This window comes from Canis lupus, chromosome 12, assembly GCF_048164855.1.
Source record: "Canis lupus baileyi chromosome 12, mCanLup2.hap1, whole genome shotgun sequence".
NCBI classification, from domain to species: Eukaryota; Metazoa; Chordata; class Mammalia; order Carnivora; family Canidae; genus Canis; species Canis lupus.
This window is the reverse complement of record NC_132849.1, coordinates 45389013-45416925: the sequence shown is the minus strand read 5'-3', so window position 1 is coordinate 45416925 and position 27913 is coordinate 45389013. Positions and strand designations below refer to the sequence as shown.

General features: G+C 37.4%; 1 protein-coding gene across 18 annotated transcripts in view; it reads right to left on the bottom strand.

The window, feature by feature from the left end:
• Positions 1 to 27913, bottom strand: part of DTNB (dystrobrevin beta) — a 244948-nt gene that overhangs the window by 156822 nt on the left and 60213 nt on the right. For all 18 annotated transcript variants that reach the window (XM_072770820.1, XM_072770822.1, XM_072770825.1 and 15 more), the window contains exons 6-8: positions 19220 to 19374; positions 6418 to 6523; positions 3080 to 3246 (exon numbers count right to left, since the gene is read on the bottom strand). In XM_072770820.1, coding sequence (XP_072626921.1) covers positions 3080 to 3246; positions 6418 to 6523; positions 19220 to 19374 — 428 coding nt within the window. The remainder of the gene's footprint in view (positions 1 to 3079; positions 3247 to 6417; positions 6524 to 19219; positions 19375 to 27913) is intronic.

The window sequence follows — 27913 nt, the reverse complement described above, 5'->3', positions numbered from 1 at the left end:
TGTATCTTCATTCTCATTAGTTTCCATGAATCTTTTTAATTCTTCCTTAATTTCCTGGTTGACCCTTTCATCTTTTAGCAGGATGGTCCTTAACCTCCACGTGTTTGAGGTCCTTCCAAACTTCTTGTTGTGATTTAGTTCTAATTTCAAGGCATTATGGTCTGAGAATATGCAGGGGACGATCCCAATCTTTTGGTATCAGTTCAGACCCGATTTGTGACCCAGTATGTGGTCTATTCTGGAGAAAGTTCCATGTACACTTGAGAAGAATGTGTATTCAGTTGAGTTTGGATGTAAAGTTCTGTAGATATCTGTGAAATCCATCTGGTCCAGTGTATCATTTAAAGCTCTCATTTCTTTGGAGATGTTGTGCTTAAGAAGACCTATCGAGGGTAGAAAGAGCTAGATTGAAGTCACCAAGTATAAGTGTATTATTATCTAAGTATTTCTTCACTTTGGTTATTAATTGGTTTAAATATTTGGCAGCTCCCACATTCAGGGCATATATATTCAGGATTGTCAAGTCCTCTTGTTGGATAGATCCTTTAAGTATGAGATAGTGTCCCTCTTCATCTCTCACTACAATCTTCGGGGTAAATTTTAGCTTATCTGATATAAGGATGGCTACCCCTGCTTTCTTTTGAGGACCATTTGAATGGTAAATGGTTCTCCAACCTTTTATTTTCAGGCTGTAGGTGTCCTTCTGTCTAAAATGAGTCTCTTGTAGACAGCAAATAGATGGGTCCTGCTTTTTTATCCAGTCTGAAACCCTGCGCCTTTTGATGGGGTCATTAAGCCCATTCACGTTCAGAGTTACTACTGACAGGAGTTTAGAGTCATCATGATATCTATTCAGTTCTTGTTTTTGTGGATTGTTCCACTGAATTTCTTCTTAAAGGGGAATTTTAAGAGTCCCCCTTAAAATTTCTTGCAGAGCTGGTTTGGAGGTCACATATTCTTTCAGCTCCTGCCTGTCTTGGAAGCTCTTTATCTCTCCTTCCATTTTGAATGAGAGCCTTGCTGGATAAAGTATTCTTGGTTGCATATTCTTCTCATTTAGGACCCTGAATATATCCTGCTAGCCCTTTCTGGCCTGCCAGGTCTCTGTGGAGAGGTCTGCTGTTACCCTAATACTCCTCCCCATAAAAGGCAGGGATTTCTTGTCTCTTGCTGCTTTAAGGATCTTCTCTTTATCTTTGCAATTTGCAAGCTTCACTATTAGATGTCGAGGTGTTGAACGGTTTTTATTGATTTTAGGGGGGGATCTCTCTATTTCCTGGATCTGAATGCCTGTTTCCCTTCCCAGATTAGGAAAGTTTTTAGCTATGATTTGTTCAAATACATATTCTGGCCCTCTGTCCCTTTCGGCGCCCTCGGGAACCCCAATTAAACGTAGGTTTTTCTTCCTCAGGCTGTTGTTTATTTCCCTTAATCTAACCTCATGGTCTTTTAATTGTCTCTTTTTTCCTCAGTTTCCCTCTTTGCCATCAACTTGTCTTCTATGTCACTCACTCGTTCTTCCACCTCGTTAACCCTCGTCGTTAGGACTTCTAGTTTGGATTGCATCTCATTCAATTGATTTTTAATTTCTGCCTGATTGGATCTAAATTCTGCAGTCATAAAGTCTCTTGAGTCCTTTATGCTTTTTTCTAGAGCCACCAGTAGCTGTATGATAGTGCTTCTGAATTGGCTTTCTGACATTGAATTGTAATCCAGATTTTGTAACTGTATGGGAGAGAGGACTGTTTCTGATTCTTTCGTTTGAGGTGAGGTTTTCCTTCTAGTCATTTTGCTCAGTGCAGAATGGCCAAAAACAAGTTGTATGGGGAAAAGGAGAAAAAGAGAAAGAAGGAAAGAAAAGAGAAAAAGAAAAAAGGAAGAAAAAAAGAACAAAAGAAGAAAAAGAGAAAGAGAAAGAAAAAGAATGAAAGGGAAAAAAGGGTGGGGGAAGCAAACAGAAATCAAAAAGAAAAAAAAGAAAAAAGAAAAAAAAAACCCCACGGGGGAGTATCTTCTGATTCTGTATACTTTAAGTCCCTTGACTTCCCCTGGAACTTGTCCGTCTAGCTGGTCTTCTGGGGGAGGGGCCTGTTGTGCTGAATTTCAGGTGTTAGCACTTGGGGTTGCTGCTCTGCCCCCTGCCTGGTGCAGGGCTCAGTGGGGGTTGTTTACCCCGTGAGGCCCCTGGAGGAACAACCCCAGTGGCGGGGCCAGCTCTGGAGCCCTGGATTCAGCCCCCACAGGAACTCTGAAGCTCTCCGCCTGCAGGGCCTGGATGCTCCGGGGCGGGTCCACTGATCTGCTCAGCTCGGGGCAGGAGCGTCCTTGCTGTCCTGGGCCCTCCCGGCCTCTGCCTGTCCCCGGGGGGAGGCCGGATCCCGGGCTGTGTCCCCGGCGCCCTGGGCTCCGGGGCCTGCGCTGTTGGATTCGCGCTCCCGCCCCGCAGCCCCCTCCGCGGAGCCGCAGCCCGAGCACCGCGGAGCCGCAGCCCGAGCACCTCGGAGCTGCTCCCAGAGCCGCACAGCCCCCTCCGCGCGGAGCCTCTTCCTCTGCCAGAGCGGCCTCCAAGCTGCTCCCGGCCGCACAGTCCCCCCCCCGCAGCCCCCCTTGCACAATTTTAAAATAAGAAGACACTTTTCACTTACTTTTCCATTTCAATTGTAATAGTAACCCCTGGAATTTTAAAAATTCTACTTTTAAAATCAAGTGATGGAGGGGATCCCTAGGTGGCGCAGCGGTTTGGCGCCTGCCTTTGGCCCAGGGCGCGATCCTGGAGACCCGGGATCGAATCCCACGTCGGGCTCCCAGTGCATGGAGCCTGCTTCTCCCTCTGCCTGTGTCTCTGCCTCTCTCTCTCTCTGTGTGACTATCATAAATAAATAAAAATTAAAAAAAAAAATCAAGTGATGGAAATAAATAAAATCAGGTGACGAAGCACAATGTATTTGCAACTTCATCATGAAGATTTGATTACACCGCATCCTTATTCGTTAGGCATCTATCAGGAAGCTGGCCCAGTGCTGTCACTGCAGAGACAGATTAACAGTAGAGGACATAGACTGAGACACAAAGTGATTACCCAAGAGGAGTGCTCCTTCATCTGGTGTTGGTTGCTGTGAGGGCCGCTGGCATGGCCACGCCAAAAGCAGTTTTGGCAGAGCTGGTAGTTGTGGCACTGCTGGCATCGGTACCGGAAACCCATCATACTCTCACAGCGGCAGTAAGAGCATTCCACGGGATGGAAGACTTGCGGAGGGCAGAAAGCAAGGCAGGGGATGGACGAGGTGGGGGTGAGGGGAGAACAGGGGAGGGAAAGAAGTCATTTTCATTGAAGAATAAAGTCAATACAGTGGAAAACCAAATATCATGTAAAAAAGCAAAGGTGAAAACAAAATTAGAATTGAAAATTCTAAATTGTCTTTTAATTAACGGAAACTGCCATTTACGGGAATAAAAGGGAAAGACAATAGAGGAGAAAATGGTTTTTCAGGTTAGAATATTACATTCCAATCCACCTTAGAAAATAACCAATTTCTTTTTTTTTTTTTTTTTTTTTTAGAAAATAACCAATTTCTTTTTCTTTTTTTCTCTTTTACCAATTTCTTTCTTTTTTTTTTTTTTTAAATGAAACTCATGTTTCTCAAAACTCAGATAAATATATAAGGAAAGAAGAGAGAGAAGCCCTCTCAGTCTAAAACTTATTTTCCAAACCTGTTGCTTTTTAAAGAGATATATCATTGTTAGCTATAGAGACATTTATCTCCTTCACTGACATGAGATCTGTGAGAGCCAGGATGACATACTATGTGTCTCTGTTACCTGAAAATACTATGTATTTTACTCAGTACCTTCAACTGAAGGCCTTCAAATGTTGGTTGAATTAAAAGCTACCATACACCTGGGTGTAAGTGGTAACTGGTAAAAAAAAAAAAATCAAGTATATTACCATGTTAGTTTTAGGTAAGAGTTCTAAGTAGAACAGTAAAATAAAGTACTCTAGACTAACGAAGGGGCAGTGATTTGGAAGAAGAGAAACTCAAGGACCTGTCATTCTTTTCTCCACTTAACGAGCATCTCACCTTATGAAAAACTGCCAGGTAGCAGTCAGGATTCATAGAGATTGCTGGGATTCTCTTACAATCTGAACCTCCAGTTCATTGAGTGGGAAACGGGCAATGCACAACTGTATGTTATAGGCGGTTGTTTATACTTTTAAGTGTTGGTAGCATAATTAATTGTCCCCTCTGACAATTTAATTCTGAACACAAGAAATGGAAGTCAATAGGAAAGGGGCATATAGTATTTAAGTCTTCATTTGAATAACTCTTTCTAGTACTATGTGTACAAATCCAATCTTATAAGGATTTTTGGTCCTGTTTCCAAAAATGTACATTAACTAGGGAATCAAGACTCAAAAAACAAACAAAAATGAACACTAGGAGAGAAAACCAATGTAACAGGATCATTAAAGACTAAAAAAAAGTAAAATCAGGAATGAGAACTCCAAAGGACATACTTCCTTTAAGAAATTCAAGCTTTCTGTCATCAAGATATTTCTAAGGCATAATGGAAGTACTAAGAAGAATCTGTGCTCCAAATTAAAACTATACAACCTAGTAAAGTTTTACCAAATAACACTATTTCCAAATCAATCTAGAGCTCACATCAACAGAGTCAACATCAACATACCAGCATTTATAATTCTATACAATAATTTTTATTGATATTAAATAATATATGTACATTAATATTAAATTATTAAGTACATTCTGATAATCTTGGTTGAACATGTATATATATCTGTGTAATTCTTCTTCACTTCTATACCAGTCATGAGCCAGTGCTTGTATTAGACTGTGTAGTGGGCTGACCAGGTGGATATGGAAAGAACCAGAATGTGGAGAGGATCACTAAGTGTACTGGGTCAATTACAAATAAGATCAGGTTTTGGTAAAAGTATTCTTTTTGGAAGAATGCATCATGTTGTAATCTTCTTATAAACAATATAGTTGGATTAGTAAACCAATATAAAAAGCACAATTTTTGTGTAGATATCTACCCTATAGTTACTTCAACATAATTCAAGTGATGAATTTCATAGAAAGAGCCCAAACTATAATACCATATAGAAATACCACAATTTTAGAATTTATTTCCCTAACATAAAAATTAAGATATGTAGGTAAATGTTATTGTGATAGATAAAATGTTTTATTTTTAAGATATGTCAATGAGTTCATATTATTTCTCTGTAGCTGAGAAAAATATCACTAACCCCATAAGAATGTAATCAATAAATACTATACACAAAGTCACAATAAAATGTTCATATGGATAACAAAAATCAGGACAAATGAGATTCTTTCTATATGGTATGGCAGATACAAAATGATTTTATAAAACAAACTGAATATAAAAGTCCTAAAACACTTCAGGCTTTAAAAGTATTGCCTCCAAAAGAGCCAATAATACTCCAATAATACTATAATAACTTAACAATATAAATCTCTATCCAAAAATCCAGTTAAAAAAATTAGTTGCTGAGGTGCCTAGGTGGCTCAGTGGGTCAAGTGTTTGGTCTGCCTTTCCCTCGGGTCAGGATCTCAGGGTCTGGGGATGGAGCTTCAAGTCAGGGCTCCCTGCTCAGCAGGGAGCCTGCTTCTCACACTCCTAGCCCCTCCTTCACCCATCTTGGCTTGTACTCTCTCCCTCCCTCTCTAATAAGTAAAATCCTTTTTTTTTTTTTAATTTTAACTGTTTTAGTTTAGTCAAGAGAGTCTACACCTTTCAGAAAATAATCCTGAATCTAAGGTAGCTGTGAACTAAAGCCACAGTGGGGCAAAAGGCTCAGAGGTTTAAAAATAAAAGGCGGGATCCCTGGGTGGCGCAGCGGTTTGGCGCCTGCCTTTGGCCCAGGGTGCGATCCTAGAGACCCGGGATCGAATCCCACGTCGGGCTCCCGGTGCATGGAGCCTGCTTCTCCCTCTGCCTGTGTCTCTGCCTCTCTCTCTCTCTCTGTGTGACTATCATAAATAAATAAAGAAAAAAAAACATAAAAATAAAAGGCATGGATGAGAGAGAGAAGACAGTGTGGACGTGTATTTCATGCTTACAAAGGGGAAAAAGAGAGCTTGGCTTTTTAGCACCTCTCAGCTGTTACTGGTTCTCTTTGGTAGAATAGGAAACACCAAGAGCCTTGAGAGAAAGGAGGAGGTTACATAAAAACTACAGCCTTTCCTTTATCAAACTCACACAAGCTAAACAAGGAGATAAACCGATAACAAAAAAAGAAAAAATTAAGAAGTTACTGGAGATAACTACCATTTCAATTCCAAGCAAGACAAAGATATGGGTCAAATCTCCGGAAATTCATATATTGCCTATAGCTCGAGACTGAATGACAAAAGTTCTGCTTACCATTCTCAACGTGGGCAAGCCTATGCATGAGAGGTAGCCAGACAAGGCACTGGGGAGGAGGATCGGCCATCATCGTGTCTAAAAACATATTTAGCATTATCTTTTTCTGTGAAGAGAAGAAAAACAAACATACTTTATATTCTTCAAGTACCTCTGAATTCCAAAATTAAGTTAATCTAGAAGTTTCTCAACCAAGCTGTAATGAATTCCATGTGAAATTCTATAGCAAAGTACAATTACATTTTACATTACTATAGACATTGCAACACATTGTACATTACCACTATATTCAATGCATTTCCACACACGTTGAGTCTTAACCATATAAGGTAAATAGTTTAGATATCACTATCTTCATCTTACAGATGAGAAAAAGAAGGAACAAAGCGTTTAAATGATTTATAAAGATCTTGGGACACCTTGGTGGCTCCGCTGGTTGAGCATCTGACTCTTGGTTTCAGCTCAGGTCATGATCTCAGAGTTGTGGGATTGAGCCTTGCTTCAGGCTCCGAACTCAGCAGGAAGCCTGTTTGGGATTCTCTTTCTTTCTCTCTCTCTCAAATAAGTAAATCTTTAGGGGATGAATGAATGAATGAATGAATAACCTGTAAAGGTCCTACCTAAATCACATAAAGCGAGGACTGGAACTCAGCTGCCCTTCAAATTACTATTTCTCTTACCTGTGGGGTAGACAGACATTCCACACCTTGTTATAGAACAACATCATTGAGAGCAGAAACTACTCCATTTGTTGTTTACTGTATTGCCAGCATTTCGGGGTTTTGGGTTTTTTTGTTTTGTTTTGTTTTGTTTTGTTTTACGATTTTATTTATTTATTCATGAGAGACTCACAGAGAGAGAGGCAGAGACATAGGCAGAGGGAGAAGCAGGCTCCATGCAGGGAGCCTGATGTGGGACTTGATCCCGATACCGGCACTCTGGGATCACACCCCAAGCCAAACACAGACACTCAATCACTGAGCCACCCAGGCGTCCCTTGCCAGCATTTCATAACAGTGCCAGGCACACAACAGGCACTGGATAAGTAATCGTTGAGTCCATACAAAAGTGAGGAGCAAACACTGTTAAACATCACTTGACAACTTTCTCATTTACAGAAAGAAAACTAAAGTGCAGAAAAGTGAAGTAATTAGACCCAGTCACAGAGATAGTGAAAATAGGGATGAAAATAGACTCTAAACATCCAACGTCCATCACTCCCCTGTAACACCACCTCCCCAGCTAGACTTTTTTTTTTTTTTTAAGATTTAATTTATTTACTCACGAGAGACACAGAGAGAGAGAAGGAGAGAGGCAGAGACACAGAGGGAGAAGCAGGCTCCATGCCGGGAGCCCGACGTGGGACTCAATCCCAGGTCTCCAGGATCATGCCCTGGATCGAAGGTGGCACTAAACCACTGAGCCACCCAGGGATCTCTGTTTTTGTGTATCTTTTTGGTAACTATGAGAATCTTGATTCCATTGTACATAAGGAGATAATTCTTATTAACAATAATCTTAAGAAAAAAAATTGGTAATTAGGGAACAGAAAAAGGAAGATAAAGTAGATGGCAAGGCAAGAAAGAGACTTTTGTAATAAAAACTTGAAAAAGAGGAAGAAAAATTAAGGAAAGCCTCCAACTGAGGACAGAGATTGGAGGCCAACACTGAATAGGGGTAGGGCAGGGGCAAGCAAGAGGGCTTATGGAGGGCTTCCTACTGTTTGATAACAGTAGGAAGTTACCATCCAAAGGCTCTTTATAGAAAGCTGTGCACTGGTAGTGAGGTTTGGGAAATACCCACTTAATTAGGCTAAATAAAGTTTTCCAAAGTGTTTTCCATCTCAGGCATCCAAGTCATTGATGTTTCTGAGACCTCAGTGGAACCTCAGAGGAATGAGTGAACAAAACATTAAAAACCAAACCAGAAAGTCACAGAACATTTAAAGGGAGGTTCAGATATGGAAAATGCCTCTAAATAAGGATATTTGCATAAATGCAACAAAGACAAATAAATGAAAATTGTCTACATAAAATTACTGGGAAAGAAGATGCTGGGAAGTTTTTTTTAGCTAGTAAGAGGTAGTAATCAAAACTAAATGTATGTTTAAATTAATATTTCTATATTTTTATACCTAATATTAAAAAATTACATTTCTACAAGTCTACCTATAATCCTAACGCTACTTTCTCTTAGAAAGTTTTGATTTGCCTATCATGGAGGTTTCTCTTTTATTTTATTTTATTTTATTTTATTTTATTTTTTTTTAGGTTTCTCTTTTAATACTCAAGTTGAAAAAGGACAATTATACTTGACATCTCAGAAGAGCCTGATAAAAATACTCAGGGTCAGTTTACAAAAGTTGTCCTAAAGTCATACTGTAATTTGAATTCCTCCAAGAGCATGAGAAATAAAACCATAACTGTGTCCAGTACTCTTGTCTTCCATTTGGAGAAAGTCACTTAACATTCTGGTTTCAGGGGCACCTGGGTGGCTCTCAGTGGTTGAGTGTTTACCTTTGGCTCAGGGCATAATACCAGGGTCCTGGGATATAGTCCTGCATTGGGCTCCCTTGCAAGGAGCCTGCTTCCGTCCTCTGCCTATGTTTCTGCCTCTCTCTGTCTCTCATGATTAAACAAATAAAATCTTTAAAAACAAAAACATTCTGGTTTCAGTAGAGCAGTGCTTCTCAGAGTGTGGTCAGAAGCTGCCCTATAGGTCTCTAAAACATTTTCAAGGAGTCCATGAGGCCAGAACTATTTTTAAAACAATTCTCAGACATTACTTGCCCATTTCAAAATATGTCTCTTATAGGTGTACAGTGGGGTGTGCCAGAGGCAAAGTGGCATATCCACAATCATCTGAAAAAGCTACTAAAGCATTCCTCCTTTTTCCAATTCCTCCCTATGTGAGGCCAGATTTCTTTCCATACTTTAACCAAAACAACATATCACAACAGAACCCATGGATAAGCAGATAGGAGAACCCAGCTGTCTTCAATTGAGCCAAATATTAAAGCAATTTGCAAAAAAATGTACTACCATGGCACTCTGGTTAAATATTTTTGTTTTGGAATATGTAGTTAATTTTTTATAAAAATGTATTATTTAAGATGTAAGATGTAAGATTATTATTATTATTATTTAAGATTGTTATTTTATTTTTTTTCATGTAGGCTCCAACTGGGTGTGGAGCCCACTGTGAGCTTGAACTCATGACCCTGAGATTGAAAACTGAGCTGAGATCAAGTGTTGGACGCCCAACTGATTGAGCCCCTTAGGCGTCCTATCATTGTTATTTTAAAGTGACAATAAATACCTTTAATTTCTCAAATTTAATCTTTAGTATAGAAATATCAATAGGTATAACCCACATAAACAAAAGCTCTTTGGGGACCTCAATAATTTTTGTTGTAAAGAGGGCAGCCCTGGTGGCGCAACGGTTTAGCGCCGCCTGCAGCCAAGGGCGTGATCTGGAGACCCTGGATCGAGTCCCATGTTGGGCTCTCTGCATGGAGCCTGCTTCTCCCTCTGCCTGTGTCTCTGCCTCTCTCTCTCTCTCTCTCTCTGCATCTCTATGAATAAATAAATAAAATCTTTAAAAAAATTTTTTTATTGTAAAGAGGTCCTGAGACCAAAAAGGTTGAGAATAGCTGAGATAGAATTCCTTGCTCAAAAATTCCATGACTTAGTAAATAACTGTGTGGAAGACCGGTTGGCTCTTTTTTCTCCTTTTTTATTTTTATTTTTCTTGAGTTGAACACATCCTTTGCATTTCTCCTTATTTTTATAGCACAATATTTATAACAAAAACTATAATAAAATTGCAAAAACTGTACATTCCCACAATTCTCATTTTTCTGTATTTCTTTCCAAATGTATATATGCATCTATGTAATTATGTACATAGGGTAGATGAAAACATATGTTTTTTCACTTAACTTTTTATTAAATATTAATTGTTTTGCTATGAAGTCTTCATTTCTAATCATTTTAACAGCTGTCTGATCCACTGAGCAGAGACACCATGATTTATCTCTGCCTTCCTCTATAAAACACGCTGTTTCTATCCTATGTGTACTCACCTTTTTTCTTGGAAATGAGCTTTCTTTTTGTCACCTACCTCCCTTGCCCTTTGTTATTCTAAGCCTCAATACTATTACCCTAGAGCCATTCTCACCTCCTTCCCTCCACCCATGACTACATTTTCCCTGTTTTACAGGGGGGCAGGGACCATTTCTTAAAAATGAGAAACCCAGTATCAGTAAAATACCATGAAAAAACAAGTAAATTAGTTTAGCATTGGATCATCACAGGTGCAATTTCCAACCTCATCATTTCCATTACAACTTCTTGTTTCCTTATGGACAACATGTATTTCTTATCCATTGCCTTAACTCACTTGGTAAACAATAAACCATGTATGACATATAGTTAACAAACTTGAAAACATTTTTAAAAAATCTTCCAGATTAAAAACATGTTTATATAAACTTTTGTGCAGAGTTAAAAATATTTTGCCTGAACAGGGCAAACATACATTAACTGGTTATAGGACCAGTGCTATGGGTCAGCCTTCTGATTATTATTAGACACTGATTTGTCCATATCGCAGATTTATTTTGAAATTAAAGTACTTTGTAATGACACAACAATATAATGTTGCTGTGCTATTTTTTTAGAGATGTTTTTATTTAATACAGCTAAAAGATGGGGAGACTTCAGAATTTCTAAAATACTCTATTTTCCTCATTGCAAAGATTGTTTCATTTGAGAGAATCATGGAATAAAAAGCCAATGAAAACAAGATTGCAGGTACATCCATGAGATTCAAACTTTCAGTTAGAATGCAAGCCAAAGATACTCTCTCATGCCATATTTGATTTAAATCATTTAATCTAACAAATCACTAGTAAGCATCACTCATTTTCCAAACATCATTAGTCACAGGGATATAAAGTTGAAGATCAAGGTGCATCCCTTCAGGATATAAGGGAGCTAGATATAACATGCCATGGGAATGAGAAGAGGAACAATTAATCCTACATTGAAAGATTCAGGGCATCAAAGAAAAAGGGCTATTTTAGCTGGGATATGAAATATGAGGGCCTCTGTTGAAGAGAGAGAAGTTCAGGGGTTATTGGCATGTCAGTGCAAACCAATATCATTTGAAATGACAACACATGCAGGACCAAACACAGGCATAATTCAGCTGAAGCAACAACAGGAAGTGCTATGACCAAGTTCACACATGTGCAAGGAAAGACAACCCATCATAACTACTGCCTGGCCAACTGCAATTGTAACATGCCATTAGCTATATGAAGTATCTCTATATCAGAGATGCGAAGGTGTGATTTGAATGTCTTCAAATCAATGAAACATGGTAATAACCCAACTAGATCACAGTAATAAAGGACCGCTGCTGGACACTGTAAAATCTGCTTAATTAGAATTCCTATGAAATACACATATACATGTGCCAGGCAATTCTTACCAAACTTTATTCAATGTCCAGGAAAACTAGGTCAGAACGTCCAGAAAACATCTCACTTCAAAGATAAAGTGGGAAGAAAAGTCACTTTGGCATACAGCAAAAGATACGCTGGTCGAAATAGAATCAGAGACATCTCCAGGCATGAGAAATCCTGTTGTTATTCTGAAAAATCCACTGGTGATAATGTAATCTCATAGCTACCCACTTCCTACCTCCCTGTGAATCAAGGAGAATCCTGCCACACTGAGTGAAAGAATGCCTCTACTTCCCCATCTCCCTCTTTCATCCTTCTCTCCCCTGCTCTACTTATTCAGTCTTCCATACAGATAGACATCAAATTTAAAATCCTCTGCAGGGTGAGGGTTGCCTGGGTGGCTCAGTCAGTTAAGCATCTGACTCTTGATTTTGGCTCAGGTCATGATCTCAGGGTCAGTGAGATAGAGCCCCATGCCCATTAAGATTCACTCTCTCCCTCTGCCCCTCTACCTCTCTCTCAAAAAAAAAAAAAATTCACACATTTAAAAAACAATTAAAAAATGAAATCCTCTGCAGGGTGGACTGAACACTTCAAACTAAAGTCAATACAAACCTAAAAAATAAATAATACAACAAATAGCAATCACCTTTTTAAGGAGAAACAGAACTCATACTCAAACACTGAAGTTTAGAAAAAATGCAGAGAAATTTAACATATTGCTATGCACTGCTTGTTTATAAAAACTTTTTTAAGTCTCTAAAGTCAGTTTGTTAGTGTATGACCACTGAAGAATCAGGGGCACCTGGATGGCTTAGTCCATTAGGAATCCAACTCTTGGTTTCAGCTCAGGTCATGATCTCAGGGTTGTGACTCGAGGTCTAAATCAGGCTCCACTCTCCTCAGAGTCTGCTTGAGATTCTCTCCCCCTCACTCCCTCCCACTGCTTCTCCCTCCACCTCACATGCTCTGTCTCTCAAATAAGTAAATAAAAATTTTAACAATCAATAAATAAGTAAATAAATAACCACTGAAGAATCAATAAATTTGGTCTACTCCCCAAAATGTTAGACTTGAGGTGCTGTTAATACTGTGCTTTATTCAGACAATAATCATGATCACAAATTTACAGCTAGGATTAATTTTTCTATTAATTTAAAATATACCAAAATAGAATTATATAATATTCTTGTCATCCAGCTTCAACAATTCTCAACATACAACTAATTTTAATTTATGCCTTTACTCTTCCTTCAGTCTGGATTAATTGGAAGAAAATTCCAGACATACTATTTCTTGAATTAACTTTACTCCAGTGGTTTATTACAAACATTTCAAATGCTTCTGACGCTCATAAAGGCATCCTTGTAAATCTTTTTTTGGACATAAGCTTTTATTTCATGTGGGAAAAAAACTCAAGAGTCAAACTGCCAGATCATGGGTAGGTATTTGTAAGGGTTTATAGGAAACCAACAGAGCCTCTTTCAAAGTGGTTTGTATGAGAGTTCTGCTGCTCCAAATCTTCAACAACATTTGGTGTAGTCTGAATTTTAGCTATTCCAGTAGATGTGTTCTGCTGAATAAACTTATAAATGCTTTTAATTTTGTTGAGTTTTTTTTTTTAAAGATTTTACTTATTTGAGAAAGAGAGAGAGCACAAGCGGTGGGGAGGAGCAGAGGGAGAGGGAGAAGCAGGCTCTCCACTGAGCAGGGAGCCCAATGTGGGGCTCAGTCCTAGGACCCCGGATCATGACGTGAGCCGAAGGCAGATGCTTAACCAACTCAGCCACTGAGGTGCCCCTTTGTTGTGTTTTTAAAACTACATAAGTCCAACATCTCTTATATTGGGTTAGTTTGAAAAATTGTTTTTTAAAAAAGAATTAAAGCTGTATTAAAATAAACAAATATGTAACTTTCTTCATGTCATTAAAAAAAATTCAAGCATTTCTCCTGTAATTCAACACATACATTATTGGAAAAATTGCACATACCTCAAAACTGTGGACTTAAAAATAACAAAGTATATGAGAAAAACAGGATTGGCACAAACCTAAGAACCTATGCAGCCTTATAAACAGAGGACAAACAAAACAATATCAACACCACTATCAGTACAATTAAATCTCCATAGGCACTGCCAACCAAAGTCACTACCAGATGATACCTTTTGGTCTTAAATCCAGAGACACATTTTTACTTCTTCATAAGGGCATACTACTTTCAAGACAAATTAGTTTTTTGTTTTGTTTTGTTTTAAGATTTTATTTATTTATTCATGAGAGACACACAGAAAGAGGCAGAGACACAAGCAGAGGAAGAAGCAGGCTTCCAGTGGGGAGCCTGATGCTGGACTCAATCCCAGGACCCCAGCATCATGACCTGAGCAGACACTCAACTGATAGAGCCACCCAGGTGCCCCAAAACAGATTAGTTTTATCAAAACTAAATACTGGATCCAAGGGATAGCTAACCCTATCAATCAATTTTTGTAGCACGGGTGTAGGGGGACAGAAGATGTCTTCACATCTCTTGAATCTGTAGCTACAGTTTTACCCCATTAACACCGTAGAAAGTGAAGCAGTTCGTGAATTCTCCAAACTAGCCAGTTCTTTCACTAAAGAAAGATACTTCTGCAAGATTTCCACTTCTTTCTTAAAAGAGACGTACATTCTGTGATCACTTCTTTGTTCAGCCGAGAATATTAATAAGCTGGGGAAAACTGCATGTGATTCAACAGTGCAATTTCCACTTTACGCTGACACTGTTCTCTCTCCATCTGAGGGTCTAAGAGTGAATTTGCATTAAAAAAACACACACATAGTAAAACAATCCATATGGAAAAAGACCATTTCAAAAAGGAACCCAAAAATCATCGGATTTAACTCTTGCTGCATGAAACTTTTTCCAGTCTCTTTTTTTGGGGTCATTCTATCAGTAGTTTCTTTTTCTTGTGAGGGTCTTTTTTCTTTTGTCATCTTTACAGACCAAGGAAAATGTAAGTTTCCTCTAGATTGAGATAAGCTTCTCTGACTTTTCCAAATTTGGCACATATCAAAACACAGACTGAGTTTTTATAGGAATCTGAAGTATATAAGAAGCAACAGTCAGTTCAAAGGCTTCACAATAAAGGCATATAGTAATCTGGAGAATTCTAGATAGCATTCTTAGGATTAACAGTTGGAAGTTTCTGTATATTCTTCAATATTTTAAACTTCTGCTCCAATACCAAAGTGTCATATTAGTCACATTACAATTAGATCAAGGGTTACTTTGGATTTAGCACCCCACATAATTAATCACTGATCAGATGTTGTTCTTTACGGACACTTCTTTGTATAAATTCCCTTCCCTATTCTGACACTTAATAATAGCATTCCAAAACTTGATCAAGTTTTAGCCTGACCTCCAGCAAGTATCTTGTGTGAAAAGCAACATGTACATCACATACATGATTACCCCAGAGTATTTTGGGGGCAATCATTTGATGAAATGGTACTACTAAAGCAGCAAAAGTGAGATGAGTTCTAAATGAAAAATATTTGCAGTTTCTTTTTCATACTCATCCTCACTTACATTGCTTCTGGGCATTTTAATACCTGCAGGGTATCCTGTACTAAGATACCTATGGACAGCTCAGATTATTTAAAAATGAATATATGGGACAGATGGGTGGCTCAGCGGTTAAGCGTCTGCCTTTGGCTCAAGACATGATCCTGATCCGGAGATCAAGTCCCACATGGGGCTCCCTGTATGGAGCCTACTTTTCCCTCTGCCTGTGTCTCTGGCTCTGTGTGTCTCTCACGAATGAATAAATAAAATAATGAATGAATGAATGAATGAATGAATGAATGAATAAATAATAAATATACTGGGTTGGGGGGCAGGGAGGGCGGCACCTGGGTGGCTCAGTGATTGAGCGTTTGCCTTTGGCTCAAGTTGTGATCCCAGGGTCCTGGGATTGAGTCCTACATCATGCTCCCCACAGGGGGCCTCCTCCCTCTGTCCCTGTCTCTGCCTCTCTCTGTGTCTCTCATGAATGAATAAATAAAATCTTTAAAAAATAAAAATAAAAATGAATATATGGGATGGGAAGGTGCAAACTGTACTTTATTAGAATAAATTGAAGCACACAGCTATGTTTAATATGCTAAAAGCTGGTATTGTCATTTACACGGAGAAAAAATAAATTATGTATAGAGACAAATTTCTACAAAAACAATTAGCCCAAGTGCATACAGATTTGGGAAGAACATCTCAGAACTTGGTGAAAATAATTCACCAGTATTATAGGCACCACGTTCGGTGTCAAAGCCAATGAGTAATCTCTAAACAAATAATAAAATATGTTTGAAAGTCTGAATTCAGATAAATATGAATTCTTAACTCTAAATGTAAAAAGAAATATATGTGTATTTGTTTTTGGCTCTTGTGAATCAAAATATTACAGGTGGGAGGATCTAGTTTACAATGTACTTTCAGTTCTCAAACCTTTAGATTTGTTCTTTCTATATTTTAACTTATTTGTAAGTAATTTTAGAATTATTTCTATTATTATAGAATGACTGTAAGATTACCAAAAAAATTCCCATTTACCCAGATTCCTTAACTGCTAACACTGCAGAAGAGATACCCTTCTGCCCTTAAATACCTCAGATCATATTTCTTAAAACAAGGATATTTCTTACATAACTTAATACAAGTATCAAAATCAGTAAATTAACATTTATTGACAAAATACTATTATCTAGTCTACAAAATTTATCCAGAATTTTTCAAATGTCCCAATAATGTCCTTCATAACAAAAGAAAAACCTAGATTGTAAACTGCATTGAATGTTTCTCTCTTTAGACTCATGTAATGTAGAACAGCTCAGTCTTTTTTTTTTTTTTTTTTTTTTGTCTTTCATGACATTGACATTTATAAAGTGTACAAGCTAGTTACTTTGTAGAAATCCTTTCATTTGGACTTGTCAGATGTTTCCTCAAGATGAGACTCAGGCCAAATAGATGTTAAGTAAATTTATTGTGGATAATTGTTTTGCAATATATACAAACACCAAGTCATTACGTTGTACACCTTATACTTTTGATTCCATTCAATAAAGAACAAAACCAACTGTATTTTCATTACTTTCATCTGAAACATTCCACATTTTAATCTGAGCCTTGCAGACTTTTCATTTGGAGTTTGAAGCTTTTTTGGTTGCTTTTTATTTGGAGATTTTCACTAATATGAGATTGGCAATTAAAAAGCAGGTGCAGTTTTCTTTTATTTTATTTTTTTTTTAATTTTTATTTATTTATGATAGTCACACACAGAGAGAGAGAGAGAGAGAGAGAGAGAGAGGCAGAGACATAGGCAGAGGGAGAAGCAGGCTCCATGCACCGGGAGCCTGACGTGGGATTCGATCCCGGGTCTCCAAGATCGCACCCCAGGCCAAAGGCAGGCGCTAAACCGCTGCGCCACCCAGGGATCCCCAGTTTTCTTTTAATGTCATGCTGTTGTTTAGGTAATAAGAAATACTAAGTAATCGGCTTTAGACTTTTGTAATTTTTTCCCCTAAATTCAGATAAATATGAATTCTTAACTCTAAATGGCCAAATGGCTTTAGATTTTTGTAATTTTTCCCCCTTCCTGCTAGATTTTGTATTCTAGTAGTCAATGTATTTTCAGTGAAATGTAAAAATATTCCCGTTCTCTTTGAGCAGTATTCATTTCTTGAGATCTTATTGCTTGTCACTTGAATCCTGTAGCTGTCATACATCTGGTATAAGCAACATTTGATTTTTGAAGTGTGTAGATCATCTTTTCATATTTCAAGATGTAATTTTACATTTCTGCATTTTAAAAACAGTTTGGCCATAATCTAGATGCACGTTTTTTTTTTAATAATAAATTTATTTTTTATTGGTGTTCAATTTGCCAACATACAGAATAACACCCAGTGCTCATCCCAGCAAGTGCCACCTCAGTGCCCTAGATGCACGCTTCTAATTCATATACCTGCACATGTGACTTTTGTGAACAGAAATTTGCATGTATAATCTGTGTTTACTTGTAACTTTCTGGTAATATACTGCTTATATCTGTGGATTCAAGTTTCTGAAGTGAATACCAATAATTAAAAAAAAAAAGTTGTATGTCAATTACATCTCAACAAAACTGTAAAAAATAAAATCAAACAAAAAATGGAGGGGAGGGCAGCGCAGGTGGCTCAGTGGTTTAGCGCCACCTTCAGCCCAGGGCATGATCCTGGAGACCTGGGATCGAGTGCCATGTCGGGCTCCCTGAATGCAGCCTGCTTCTCCCTCTACTTGTGCCTCTGCCTCTCTCTCTGTGTGTGTCTCTCATGAATAAATAAATAAAATCTTTAAAAAAAAATGGAGAGGAAAAAAGGAAAATGAGACTTAGGTTGTGCTTTTCTGGCCCATGTACCAAAGCAGTGGTACTGGGTGCTTCTCAGTGCATCCTCCTGTGTTGCCTCCTGATTGGCAGGGACATCAGTGTGTCCCCTTTACTGGTGATAGGGTCTTTGATCACTTGGTTAATGTGGATCTAAGAGGTTTCTCTACTATAACATAGTAACTTTTTAAGGTTACTATATTTCCTTTTATAATTAATAAATATCTTATGGAGAGATACTTTCAGACTATGTCAATATCCTACTTATTCTCTTACTCATTAGTTTAAAGACAGACTTTTTCTTAATTTCCCACTTTCCCTAACTTTCTAAGTTTAGCATGAAGTGCCTTTTATCTCATGTCTCCCTGAATAAATGAAGCTACAGTCAGCATCCACTGTGCTCTGAGTCATTTGAGGCCCAGTTAAGATCTCAGGAATTCACACATTCAACCTCAAGGGCAGGATTGCAGAAGGACATACAAATAAAGAGGAAACCCAATCTGTCTTTCCTTCATATGAAAACGGCAGTGTGCCCTTGAGGGATTCTGAGCTGGCAGCTGGGAATCTTTGGTGCTCAGGAAAAAATGGTCCAGTATTGTAGAGTTTTATGCCAAAATTCCTATGTCTCACAGTTTAAAGATCTCATTCAGGAGAGTAATAAATGTCCAGCAGCAATAATATAAACATTTCATCTCAAACATTTTTCTTTAAAATGTTAGTAATTTAAAATATTTTATGTTATCACTTTTCAGAAAAGACTCCCCTCTCCCCCAAACCAAAATTCTCAGGTAAATTTTTTATCCACCCTCTTCAGTCTCCCCCCCGCCCCCTTTATGTCCCTAGACTACAAGCAACCTGGTGAAATCTGTAAAAGGTAGAGGGATAAATGAGCGCTCTCCTAGTCCTAGATTTTACAAAACTGTTCTTACCTGCTGGGGAAAACAGGTGCGGACTGAGTGTTCTGTGTAACCAAAAGACGGCCCTTCAAAAACAGCTGTTGGGAGCTTCAGAACTTCCTTCAGAAACTGGTCAAACTTGCTAAATATCATTAAGCCATTGGAATCTGACATCTGGGAGAAAACATCTATGAGAACAAAACCAAATAAAGTCAAACTAGAAAGAAATATCAACTTTTCATAAATAAATGACTCTGTCATTTGTACACCAGTCAAAAAGTATCAATTAAAAAGTATCATAAAGCTATTATAATTTTTCGTTAATATATATTCTTATTAACATTGTATAGTTACTTTACTGTCCAAGCCCCTATCTCCCACCCACTTAATATATATCTAAACATCAAACCAAATAACCACTCATATAAGTCTACTTCCTACTCTTTGAGTGTAATGAATGATATATAACTCTTTTTTATTTATAGCTAACTTTGTTCTAAGAAGAATTTGTAGCAGCATAACTTTTCTCTCTTAGCATTTATATGTGTTTATATAAGACATATGCATGTTTGGGTGAATATATTAGCATACTGGTTAAAGGGGGTGTGAAATTGTATCATATTTGTATATTCATATGCTAATAATGTAATGTATACCTGTGAAAGAAGCATAAAGCATGTTTAAAATATTCCATTCAGGGATGCCTGGGTGGTTCAGTTGGTTAAGTTTCTGCCTTCACCTCAGGTCATGATCCCAGGGTCCTGGGATCAAGCCCCATGTCTAGCTCCCTGATCAGCAGGGAGCCTGCTTCTCCCTCTGTCCCTCCCCCAACTTGTTCTCTCTCTCAAATAAATAAATAGATAAAATCTTAAAAAAAAAAAAATACCCCATTCAGTGAGTACCAAAATGGAATAAAAAGAATTCCTATAAACTCTTCTATCCCAAGATACTTTGATTCCGTAACATCTTATTTTTACCATAAAGTCTGACTCAAGCAGATGGGAAAGAACTTTCTAGTAATACTATTTCTTTATCTTCTTGGAAAGAGTCTCCTCTCTCCAGTTAGTTCTTCCTGTCTTCTCATCCATGGTTGGGGAGAAAAAGAAAAATCACTAGCAACTCAAAATCAGTGTGACAAAGAAATGTGACCTAAGCTTTTTTTCAAACTATTGAGTTTCCTTACAAATGAGTGAATTAAATATGCACAGAAAAATCATTTCCTGAGGCCTTGCTAAAAGTGGCATTTTGAAGTCTTATTCTATATATGCATAATGAATAAGTATATTAGAGATATATACGTAATTGATATATACTACAAACAAATATGCATTATTCCTTAGGTTTAATTTGAAGTATTTATCTTGAAGCACTAGGTATATAACAAATCCATTTTAAATACATTAACCCAAGAAAGATAAAGTGTTAGAATATCAACTCCACAGACTAACTTTTTAGGCAAGAGAAAGCAGGAAATTATCAAAGAAATGAAAATCTCAAGTACATCCTCTCTAGACAGCTGCTACTTTGTAGTTGAAGAATAAGTACTAAATACTCATGATGGGTGGGGAGATTCAATGAGAGGCAAAAAAAACTATGGTCCTAGTAAAAAATAAAATCAATTAACAAATACATACTAAATTCCTACTACATGGTCCAAGTGCCAAGCATTCTGTTAGGTGTTGTGAAACACAACAAAGAATTATGATATACAGTCTTTGTCCACTTAGAAACTTTCAATGTACCTGAAAAAGTAAGATATATTTGAAGCAAAGAAGAATAAAGTGCTAAGTTGACACTAAGTAGAACAGAAATAATAGAGAGACATAAAGATACTTGTTAAGCCTATTTGTCAAGCACCACAGGGTTACCACAAGTAACTATGGCTGAGGCTGCCTGTAGCCACTCAACGTTAATTATCTCCTTGTTTCTTAGTAATAGAATATTCATTCTATTTTGTGCAACAGTGTACCAACAACTGAGAGATTAAAATTTACAGCCTCCTTTTAGCAAGTGGTGGTCATGTGACTAAGTGCCAGCCAATGAGACTATCATTAGCAGGGGTTTGAAGGACTTCCAGGAAGGCTAGTTAAAGAAAGCTAAGCTGAAAAGCAGGCCTCCTTTCCCTCCTCATGCTCTTCCTCCTTTTGCTATCTGAAATGTAGTTATGATAGCTAGAGCTCCAGCAGCCACCTTGAACTAATTATAATTTTGGGGTTTTTCGTGGTTTTTTTTTTTTAGGTAATTATAATTTTGATATAGAAATTAGGCTCTAGGAGATGAAAGAAAACAAAAGCAGAGAAAGCCTGGGTCCCAGATGAACTACCTTATCAGCCCTGGACACTTCCTAACCCTGGACTTCTTTTATGTAAGAGAAAAATAAACTTCAATTTCAAGATACTATTATCCTGGGTTTTTGTTTTCAAGCAACAATTCCTAATACTAAGTACTAACATATATTACTAAATGTTACTTCATTTTACACTCACAAAAAGGTATATGTGTGTACACATAATTATTTAAATTTCAAAGAAAAGGGAACTAGATTAGAAAGGTTAACTTGCTTAAGGCTAAAAAGTTGCTGTGTAGCTAAGATTTAAAGTTATACTTCTCTGGCTCCAAAGAAATCTCATTATACCACATAGCTTCTTCAAAATGTAGTTTAGAACAGATACAAAAACACATAGGAAGGAACTGTCAAAGAAAGTTCTAAAAGAAAATAATTTAGAAGGTAGGCCTTAAAAGGTAGAACTTGGAATGATGAGAATGGAAACATGCTGGAGGTGGGGGCTGGGGACACAATCAGGGAAGAGGAGGAAACTCTCCATGACCACTTGTAATTGTTAGCAGATAAGCGGCAGACAGTATACTGAGGAGTGAATTCTTCAACAAGAAAGACAATTTAGATTGAGAAATAAAGACAGAATAAGTATCTAGTATGAAAGAAATCTCTAGGGGATCCCTGGGTGGCGCAGCGGTTTGGCGCCTGCCTTTGGCCCAGGGCGCGATCCTGGAGACCCGGGATCGAGTCCCATGTCAGGCTCCCGGTGCATGGAGCCTGCTTCTCCCTCTGCCTGTGTCTCTGTCTCTCTCTCTGTGACTATCATAAATAAATAAAAATTTTTAAAAAAAGAAATCTCTAAAAGAGGAAAGCACTTTAAATTTGTTTTAAAAACTCTATATAGGGGGAAAATATTTAAGAAAACTAAGTTTAAAAAAAAAAAAGAAAACTAAGTTTTAATAAAATTTGACTGTTAGTGACCCCAGAATGATAAAAGAGGAAGAACAGGATTGGAGAAGTCAGCTGGTAAACCTTGTGGATGATGTACAAATGAGGTGGTGAGTGTTTGAACTTCAGCAATGACAGTGGGTGGGGGGAGGGGGTCACCTCCAAGACATTTCAGTGAAGGAAACTACAACTGATGGCTGGCTGGATTCTGGAATAAAGGAATTTAAGAAGTTAGGATTATTCTAAGCTCCTAATATGGTAAAATGCAGACAATCCTGACTGAAAAAAAAAAAAAAAAAAACTAACTAAAGATAAAAAGACTTAGCTTTGCACATAAGTATATTTGAACCAAGCAGCAAATGTCCAGGTAAAACACTCCTGCAGGCAGTGAGAACCTGAGAATTGGGCTATAGCTCAAGACTGCAGATACAGAGCTTTGAAGATGGTACCAATAATGTGAAAAACGGATGCCCTTAAGGAGGGGAGCGCATAGTGACTTCATTTTTAGATAGCTGGGTGCTATTCTTATAATGAGGAAAATAACCTGAATGAAAACAAAGAGTCAGTGTGTGGAGAGGTGCCTACACTCAGTATCTATCTTCCCCTGCTTGCTCCCCAGCTGAGCCCTGTGTTGAGAATGGCGATGTGCTCCACTTAAAAAAATAACTTCCCCCCCCAAAAAAATAAATAAAAATAAATAACTTCCCAATTTCTTTTGCACAATGTAACCCTAAGTGGGTTTCTGGGAATGCTTCTGTTTTCCTGAGAGAGGCACTGCTTTCTTCTTTCTGCTTGGAAAGAGAATGCAAGGCCTATCCAGCAATCACAAGGTCAGAAGGAGGAAAGCCACATGGCAGAGCAGAAGAGGATGGAACTTGAGTCTCTGATGACATCCTTAAGTCACTACACCAACTGACTTACCAGCCTTTGGACTCATTTTAACATGAGAAAAATAAATCTCAATGTGTTTTAGCTACCGTTAGTGAAGTTTTTTGTTGCCACTCAATGTATTCGTAAGTGATAAACTGGCAAGTTATTACACTATACCCACTAACTAAATGGTGTAAATATTCAAGATGGGAAACTGATGCTACCAAGTACATAAATACACATATCCACAGTTTCACAATCCCAAAAACACCAATGTATATACCTGCACTGACAAATCTACACCTGACTCATTCAGTAATGAAAGGGAGTGACTGGATCATAAAATGACTAACATCTCCTCAAAAAAGTATTCTTTTCTTTTACACTTGGTTAACATGTCCTATAATATATTCAGAGTTATATTTTTTAAAGATTCATTAAAAAAAGAAACTATAACTTAATAGGATCATAATACAATTACAAGAGAACAAGCAGAAACATGTTTCTTTGTTTGATTTAATAAGAGAAATACTGTTAGATCCCCAAACTGAAGCCATAGTGAAATTATTTATTATTTCCTGAGTTACTAGTTTACAACAGTATTTTTTTTTAGAGATTAGGCTTCTTTTATCCATAAGAAAAACGGTATAAAATTATTAATTTTTAAAATCTTAAATGAAGTATAACAATGAATATGTGATTTACTATCTACAAATAAAAAGATCTCATCAAAGAAATAAATAAAAGACAATAAAATTTAATAAAAATTAAACTAATCCTCTAATTAAAGCCCTCAACCCTTCAGGCATTAAGGGTCTAAATTATTCCCCAGAACACTGGTTAATTTCCTCAGTAATTCTCTTTCTACTTATATACCTCTGAAAGAAGGTATGCTAATTCCCCATTAGTGGTTTCCAGATAAAAATGTAGGCTTTCTCCCTTGTGAAAAACCCACAACTGAGTCCCTAAATGCTTATGTATACACACTTTAAAAAATATTCTGTCCTCTGTGCAATGGCAAAATAATGCTACTATTTTACCATCATCACATATGTTTCCATTTTTTTTCTTTTTCTGGTGATAATGAGCCTGGTTTTACTCATTGCATCTATCCATTCTTTTCTTCTCCCCACATAACCAGTCACACACTTTTTGCAAGATAATACGGTTGTCTACAATAAAGTCTATAAACAGAATACCATTTTCTTTTATATGTTAGCTTTCCCAGGTAACTGACTCTCATCACCTATCATCTTTCTATCAACTAAGTAATCTAACCCTCAAAAACATGTATATACATCTGCATGTTTAGAAATACCTATATGTAACCAAATCCAAGTGAATATTTTATTCCCAAACTCATGAATATTCCTACATCATTCATTAACCCAGAGGGAGGCTGGAGGATGGGAGTTAGCACGTTTTGGGTCTCTCGAGAGCTGACTCAGCCAGGAACTGCTTCAGACAAGTTTCAAGGCCTCCCTTGGTTTTGTTTGTTTTTCTTTTTCTTCTTATGATAAAATACTGATTTAGGACTTATCTCTTACTTGCTTCCAGTTCTAGAACATTTTGGTCATATGAGAAATGCAAATGTGGACATCACTCATTCATATTAAATAGTCTTGTCTGTCTAATGACTAGAAGGGATGATTAGCATAAAGAAGCCAGGGTAACTCTGCAGTGACAGGCAGTTAAAAGACCATTGCAGAGGAGGCTAAACTTTGAACAGGTGAATCTGTTTAATTATAACTGCAAAAGACAGCTTCCTCTACAGTCTGCTAGCACAAAAGCAAAGAAGCAAGCAATTGAAATGTCAGTGAGAGCTGCCAGTTCTGGGCAAAAACAGCACCTCAGATCATCTTTTCTCCAGCTACTCAAAGTGTGGTCTGTCAGAAACATGCAAAAATGAAAGTAATATAAATCATTATTATTACAAAAACATTCTTATGCTATAACCCAGAAAAAATACCGGTTATCATTTTGGTATACTTTTTCTATGTGCATAACAAGTTGTTGTCTAAAACCAAATCACATTGATGCATTTTGATCTGAAACATCTTTGAGGACATTATATTCAATCATGTGGGTATTCCGAACTATAAGCTCTGGGTTTTGGACACTAAAGCTGTCTCAAGTTTTTGCATATTATAAAAATGTCATAACAAATATACATGAAGGGACACCTGGGTGGCTCAGTGGTTGAGCGTCTGCCTTTCACTCAGGGCGTGATCCCAGAGTCCAGGAAGTCCTGCATCGGGCTCTCTGCATGGAGCCTGCTTTTCCTCCCCTTTTCTGTGTCTCTGCCTCTCTCTCTGTATCTCTCATGAATAATTTTTTTTAATCTTTAAAAAAACCCGAACATACATGAAATTTAGGGTGCACTCTGATTAATTCCTCAGGGTAAACTCAAGAAATAGACTGAGTCAACAGATACAGATATTCTTACAGCCTTCCTGATACATACTTTTAGACTGTCCTTCAAAATGGTAGCACCAGGTTTTTAAAGAATTTAGAAATAAACTATATGATTCTGCTCCTATCTTTTAATGCAAGACAGACGAGTTCTGAAGGAGAGACTAAGTTTCTTGGAAAATGAATAGCAGAATTAAAGTAAATAAATCACATAAATTAAATGACAAATCATAAATAATGGGCTTTACAGTCTATAAATTTTGTTCTCTGAGTTATTTGTAGGGTTTTTGACATTACTGAGTTTTGATCATCCTTATAATTAAAGTCTGTATTCTAATTATAAATCGTTGGTATTTGGAATCAGACCCTAGGTTAACTGTGAATCTAGGATATAGTCCCTAAATGGCCACAACAGTGAACTCTTTCTACAAATGAGTGCTACCTAGGGACAGAAACTTTTATAAGAGAAATCTGAAAAACCTAATCAAGAAATGTTTCAAGCTAGAGATGAAATGTCAAAAAAAAAAATAAAATAAAATAAATAAATAAATAAATAAATAAATAAATAAATAAATAAATAAATAAAAGAAATGTCATCAGCAGTTGAATGTCTGCCTTTGGCTCAGGTCAGGATCCTGGGGTCCAGGGATCGAGTCCCACATCATGCTCCCTGCAAGGAGCCTGATTCTCTCTCTGCCTATGTCTCTGCCTCTCTCTCTGTGTCTCTCATGAATAAATAAATAAAATCTTAAATTAAAAAAAAATGTTTCAAGCTAAAAGTACAAATATTGGTTAAGTAGCTCTAAATGCTATCTTGACCCTAAAACAAGCAAACAAAATATATCAAATCAAAAAGGGGTAGGGAAGAAAATTTCAGGAAAAAAAAATCTAAAATAAAAGGTAAAAGGCAGGGATCCCTGGGTGGCTCAGTGGTTTGGCACCTGCCTTTGGCCCAGGGCGTGATCCTGGGGTCCTGAAATCGAGTCCCACATTGGGCTCCCAGCATGGAGTCTGCTTCTCTCTCCTGTGTCTCTGCCGCCCCCCCCCTCTATATATATATATATATACTCTCTCTATATATATATATATGTATAATGAATAAATAAATTAATTAATTTTTTTAAAAAAGGTAAAAGGCAGAAGGGGCACCTGGGTGGCTCAGTGGTTGAGCATCACATTGTCATCCTGGGGTCCTGGGATCGAGTTCCGCATCAGGCTCCACACAGGGAGCCTGCTTCTCCCTTTGCCCATGTCTCTGCCTCTCTGTGTGTGTCTCTCATGAATAAATAAATAAAATCTTAAAAAAAGATAAAAATAAAAAAAATTTTTAAAAAAGGTAAAATGCAGAAAGAGCCAAATAAAAGGAAGGAAAGTAGAAACACTAAGTTGTATTCCATAAATTGGAAAGCCTCATTTAAAGAGATGTTAACAGAGGTAACAGCAGAAAATGCAGTTAGCAGCAGGAGGATGGAGTAACAGTGGAGCAAGCAGAGAGAAGAAAGTGAACAGTCAACTGTCACTGGATGTTACCATACAGCGTTCTAGCTCACTTTTGTCTACACTACTATTCAGCCATCTCAACTAAGCAGGACACAGCTGGGCCCTGGAAAGCTAGGGAGAAAAGGATTCCTACAGCAGCCAAATTGCCAATCACACTACAAAACCTCCAGTCATTACTTACATTCATACCTTAGATGAATGCTCAGAAGTTTCCTTATTTTTTCTCTACATTAAATGTAAATTAGAAGCAAAGAGATTTGTAGAGACTGATACTCAGATAATCCCATCACATTTATCAGTGATAAAGGGGACGTGCACACCATCACCACTGCACCACCACCAACAAAAAGCTCAAGAACTGAGAAAGCAGTCATCATCTAAACACATCAGAAGGGACAAACAACCCAGACAGAGCCTCACAATGAGCCCCAAATGCATCAGAGGATGACATCCCTGAGCTATGAAAAATATGTAAATTATAACCAGTGAACTCTATAAAACAAGACGGACAGCCCACATGTAAACTGGTTTCCATTCTGGATGATTAAAATTAAGAAGTGGAGATAGGCTTCAATATCTGAAAATTTTACTTATGTTAAATATCTCATTTTCGAGCCACAATAATTAGTACCATAAAAATAATGAAACAAGAGCTATTGATGGTAAAGAAAACTATAATTTTGAACATGAAGAAGATAAGGAAACCATATTTTAAATCT